This window comes from Alosa alosa, chromosome 12 (genome assembly GCF_017589495.1).
Source record: "Alosa alosa isolate M-15738 ecotype Scorff River chromosome 12, AALO_Geno_1.1, whole genome shotgun sequence".
NCBI lineage: Eukaryota > Metazoa > Chordata > Actinopteri > Clupeiformes > Clupeidae > Alosa > Alosa alosa.
In genome coordinates, this window is record NC_063200.1 from 13,147,440 (window position 1) to 13,152,439 (window position 5,000).

General features: G+C 46.9%; 1 protein-coding gene across 2 annotated transcripts in view; it reads right to left on the reverse strand.

Annotated features, from left to right (window-relative positions):
• The window catches only part of cntfr (ciliary neurotrophic factor receptor), a 180,071-nt gene that overhangs the window by 5,647 nt on the left and 169,424 nt on the right, over window positions 1-5,000 (reverse strand). For both annotated transcript variants that reach the window (XM_048259678.1, XM_048259677.1), the window contains one exon: window positions 383-572. In XM_048259678.1, the coding sequence (XP_048115635.1) occupies window positions 383-572 (190 nt within the window). The remainder of the gene's footprint in view (window positions 1-382; window positions 573-5,000) is intronic.

Consider the following 5,000-nt stretch of genomic DNA (forward strand, 5'->3'; position numbering starts at 1 on the left):
CCCAAAGCCTGGGACAATATATAATATATAAATATTCCATGCACTTACTATCTGGTGCTAAAGTGCTGTACAAGTAATGTTTATGTCTCATATATGAACAAAGTGTACTAAACTATGATGCTAAGATCCTAGCTAATCTACTGAGTGATTCATTTCCATTGGTCTTGCGTGTCATCACCAGTGTGGGGGTACTGATCATGTGTATGACAAGGACACGTAGACATCAATCATGCACTGCCATAATTCTACTCTGTCACCACTACGATGACCTCAGAGGTATTTGTATAAAGCGTCTGTTGAAGATGGGTGTTGTTTATTGGTAGTTGAAGGTTGCTAGGCGGCGGCGGCGGCGGCGGCGGCGGCGGCGGCAGGGGGGTCGTACCGATGATGACCTCGGCCTCGGTGGTGGAGGTGATGGGCTTGGGCTCGTACCACCAGGGCGTGGCGTAGACGGCGACGCTCCACTCGCTCCAGGTGCCGATCTCCATGTCCTTGGCTGCCAGCTGGATGATGTACTCCTTCCCCGCGTAGGCGTCTGTGATGGTGTGGCGTGTGGTCTCCGTCAGCTCCACCTGGAATCAATCACAACAACAGCCAATCATGAATATGGATCAGCCAAGCTTCCACTGTAAAATACTGATGCTCTCTTTCTCTCTCCCTCTCTCTCTCTCCCTCTCTCTTTATCTCTCTCTCTCCATCTCTTTCTCTCTCTCTCTCCCTCTCTTTTTATCTCTCTCTCCCTCTCTCTCCCTCTCTCTATCTCTTTCTCTCCCTCTCTCTCTCTCTCTCTCCCTCTCCCTCTCTTTTTATCTCTCTCTCTCTCTCTCTTTGTCTCTTTCTCTCCCTCTATTATAGTAAGTGACCAGACATGTAGCAGTGGCAAGCTGAGGATTTTAAGATAAAATTTCATGTACAATCACCACAAATGTTGTGTATGTGTGTGTGTGTGTGTGTGTGTGTGTGTGTGTGTGTGTGTGTGTGTGTGTGTGTTTGCTTGTGTTTTGTGTGTGAGAAGGTGCTCTAGTGTAGATCATCAATCTGAGCATGTCAAAGAGGAAAGTAATAAACACAAACATGCATGGATGAGCCAAGTCATAAATCAGTCACCAGGAAAACAACGAGGCTGAAAAGCACGGCCACATCACTAACTGGAAAACTGTCATGTTATTCACCACAAACACCTAGTGAGTCACTTTAAAAACATCTTTAACCTTCAATAGTTTTACATATTCCTCAATTCAAAGTTTAATATCGACAAAAATATGCTTTTTCATGTTTTTTTATTTGATAATTTCCAATGTGTTATTATATATTACTCATATATCTATTTTGTCAATATTAAACTTTGAATTCAGGAATATGTAAAAACTATTGAAGGTTAAAGATGTTTTGAAATGTCATTCATTCACCATAAATGTCATTCATGTCAAAAGCATCTTGAACCTTCAGTAGTTTTGAAAGTGCCATGAGAGAGATTGGTCTCCCTTTGGAGAACATGTGAGTTTGTGTGTGTGTGTGTGTGTGTGTGTGTGTGTGTGTGTGTGCGGTATGTCTACATTTGTGTGTGTTTGTTTGTGATGGTGTGTGTGTATGTGTGTGTGTGTGTGTGTGTGTGTGTGCCCCTGCGATTTAGCTAATGTGTTGCAGCTGAGGAGTGCTCTGTGTGTGTGAGTGTTTGTGTGTGTGTGTGTGTGTGTGTGTGTGTGTGTGTGTGTGTGTGTGTGTGTTTTGTGAGGTTGTATAAATGTGTGTGTATGTGTGTGTGTGTTTATCCTGTTGGACTTATTTGCACTACCACCATGACACACACTCTCATAGAGCACCTTACCACTGCTATCTATCTATCTATCTATCTATCTATCTATCTATCTATCTATCTATCTATCTATCTATCTACTGCTCAACCTCTCTCTCTCTCTCTCTCTCCAGTGATGAGGGGATAGAGAGCAGACGGGGGAGAAATCAGATCATCTGGGGGTGTGAGCTTCCTGCCAAACCTGATGCCACTTGTGTGTGTGTTTGTGAGGTTGTATAAATGTGTGTGTGTGTGTGTGTGTGTGTGTGTGTGTGTGTGTGTGTGTGTGTGTGTGTATCTGTGTGTGTGTGTGTGTGTGTGTGTGTTTGTGAGGTTGTAGAAATGTGTGTGTGTGTGTGTGTGTGTGTGTGTGTGTGTGTGTATTTGTTTGTGTTTGTGTATATATATGTGTGTGTGTGTGTGTGTGTGTGTGTGTGTGTGTGTGTGTGTGTGTGTGTGTGTGTGTGTGTGTTTGATGGAGAAGGGTGATTTAGCTAATGTGCTGCAGCTGAGGGGTTGTGAGTGTGTGTGTGAGAGAGAGAGAGAGAGAGAGAGAGAGAGAGAGAAGAGTGATGGCAGAGATAGCCCAGTGTCCATGACTCATTCCCAGCATGCATCAGTAGGAGTTGGGTGGGGTTGGGGGCAGCACCCACAGTCCACATCATACAGATGAGAGGGCTCTCTCTCGCTCTCTCTCTTTCTCTCCCTCTCTCCTTTCTCTCTCTCTCTCTTTCCCTTCCTCTCACTCCCCACCTCTCTCTCTTTCCCTCCCTCTCTCCTTTCTCTCTCTCTCTCTCTTTCTCTCTTCCTGCTTTTCCTCCTACTGGCCATACAACTCTACAATGCTTCACAAAAGGGAAGAGGAGAGGTAGACTTCTCTGCATAGTCTCTCTGACTCTCCACCCTCTCCTCCACTTCCACTAGCTCCTATAACAATGTTTGTGTACTGACTGTCCATTCTTCTACATTGTCCATATTTAATGCTGCTCTCTAGACGTTATCCTTGCACTGTTGGACTTATTTGCACTACCACCATGACACACACTCTCATAGAGCACCTAACCACTGCTATCTATCTATCTATCTATCTATCTATCTATCTATCTATCGATCTATCTATCTATCTATCTATCTACTGCTCAACCTCTCTCTCTCTCTCTCCAGTGATGAGGGGATAGAGAGCAGACGGGGGAGAAATCAGATCATCTGGGGGTGTGAGCTTCCTGCCAAACATGATGCCACTCTGTGTTTGTGTGTGTGTGTGAAAGGCAATGTTGTGTTTATTTTCTACATTTCCATTTTAATTGAACTTATGCCTTTATTATTGAAAGCTAGTGTTGTGTGTGGCCCATGTGGTTTATCAGAACGTGTTCTGAGTAGAGGCCTGGAAGTGTGTGTGTGTGTGTGTGTGTGTGTGTGTGTGTGTGTGTGTGTGTGTTTGTTTGTTTATGTGTGTGTGTGTGTGTGTGTGTGTGTGTGTGGGATGTGTGTGTGTGTGTGTGTGTGAGAGGCAATGCTATGTTCATTAGAAGGTGTTCTGGGCCTTTTCATCTGAATGTAGCTGCCTGTTAGCTCCCAGTCTGATTACCCAGCATGCCGTGTGTCTGATACCCAGCATGCCGTGCGTCTAATACCCAGGATGCCATGCATCTGACTGCTGTTGCTGCACTGGCTCTTTGTCTGTCTGCTGTCTGCGATATCTCACTGGCTGAAAACGGTCAACAAAAGAAGCTCTGAAGTCAAACGGAATGAAAATATATATATATTTTTCTTTCGTGACATTTAAACTCCTGTAGTCCGGAGGCAGCCACAGGGATTAAAACAACTCTATAAGCAGAAGAGGAAGACAATGCCAGTGGATCTTGGAGCTGGCATGGAGCTGGCGGCCTGCTGTAGGAAGGTTAACTCCACCACGCAGTTGAGTCCCAGCCTGCTGCTCTTAGCGGATGTTTTCTTTCCTTGTTTCTCCCAATGGCTATGCTTGTGTGTGTGTATGTGTGTGTGTGTGTGTGTGTGGCTATGCTTGCCTGCATGGAGAAGTCTAAAACCTCACCACAACCTTGCGGCAGCAGCAGCAGCAGCAATAGACACAGAAAACACACACACTCACACACTCATTCCACTTTTCACACACCACAAAGCCCAGGGACGGCATTCTCATTCGGAGAGAAACACCAAGCTGGGAGTAGTCCTATTCCCATGATGTCAGTTTTACACACACACACACACACGCACACGCACACGCACACACACACACACACACCCACACACACACACACACACACACACACACACACACACACACACACACACACAAACACACACACACACACACACACACACAGCCCTTCTCTCCAGGCGCCCAAATTAGGCCCAAGGTCACAGAAGGGAAGCCAACGTGTATGTGTTCGTGTGTATGTGTTTTGGAGAGGAGGAAATGATGGTGTTTGTGTGTGTGTGTGTGTGTGTGTGTGTGTGTGTGTGTGTGTGTGTGTGTGTGTGTCCGCAGGGCGAGGTCAGGCAGTGCCACCACAGAGGCTGAGCAGCAGTGGGGAGGTTCACGGCGCCCCGCTGTGGTCAGCCTGCGTAATGACAGGAGAGCAGTAGTGTCCAGCCAAGCGGCCAGCGTGGCAGAGTGTGGTGGTCAGGGCTCCGCGCCTCAGCTCCACTCACAACGAGAAAACACACACACACACATATACACACACACATACACACACACACACACAGACACTACACCTAAAATTCACAATACGCTGCATGCACACGAGGTGATGAGTCATCGATAGCTGGCGTGGTTCCAAAGGGAACGTTCTCCCTGTCCGGCTGGCGTGGTTCCAAAGGGAACGTTCTCCCTGTCCGCCAGACGAGACGGCAGCCGAGCAGAACCCGATACCGGTCTGAACGTAAGTGCGGCGAGTCCATGTGATCTCAGAGGAGCTAGCAACCCGTGCTATTTATACTTCCACATCACAATGTCCCGCGCACAGTATGTGAGGAGTCTCTCTCTTTCACACACACACACACACACACACACACACACACACACACACACACACACACACACACACACACGGTTTCTCCATGTTCTGAATACTCCTGATGGCAGTGAGATGGCATGTGATCCTCGTGAGGTGGACGTCTGGGTAAGTGGAGACTGCAGATGGCATCTGATTTGAGTGATGGAGGGAGCGGTGTGTGTGTG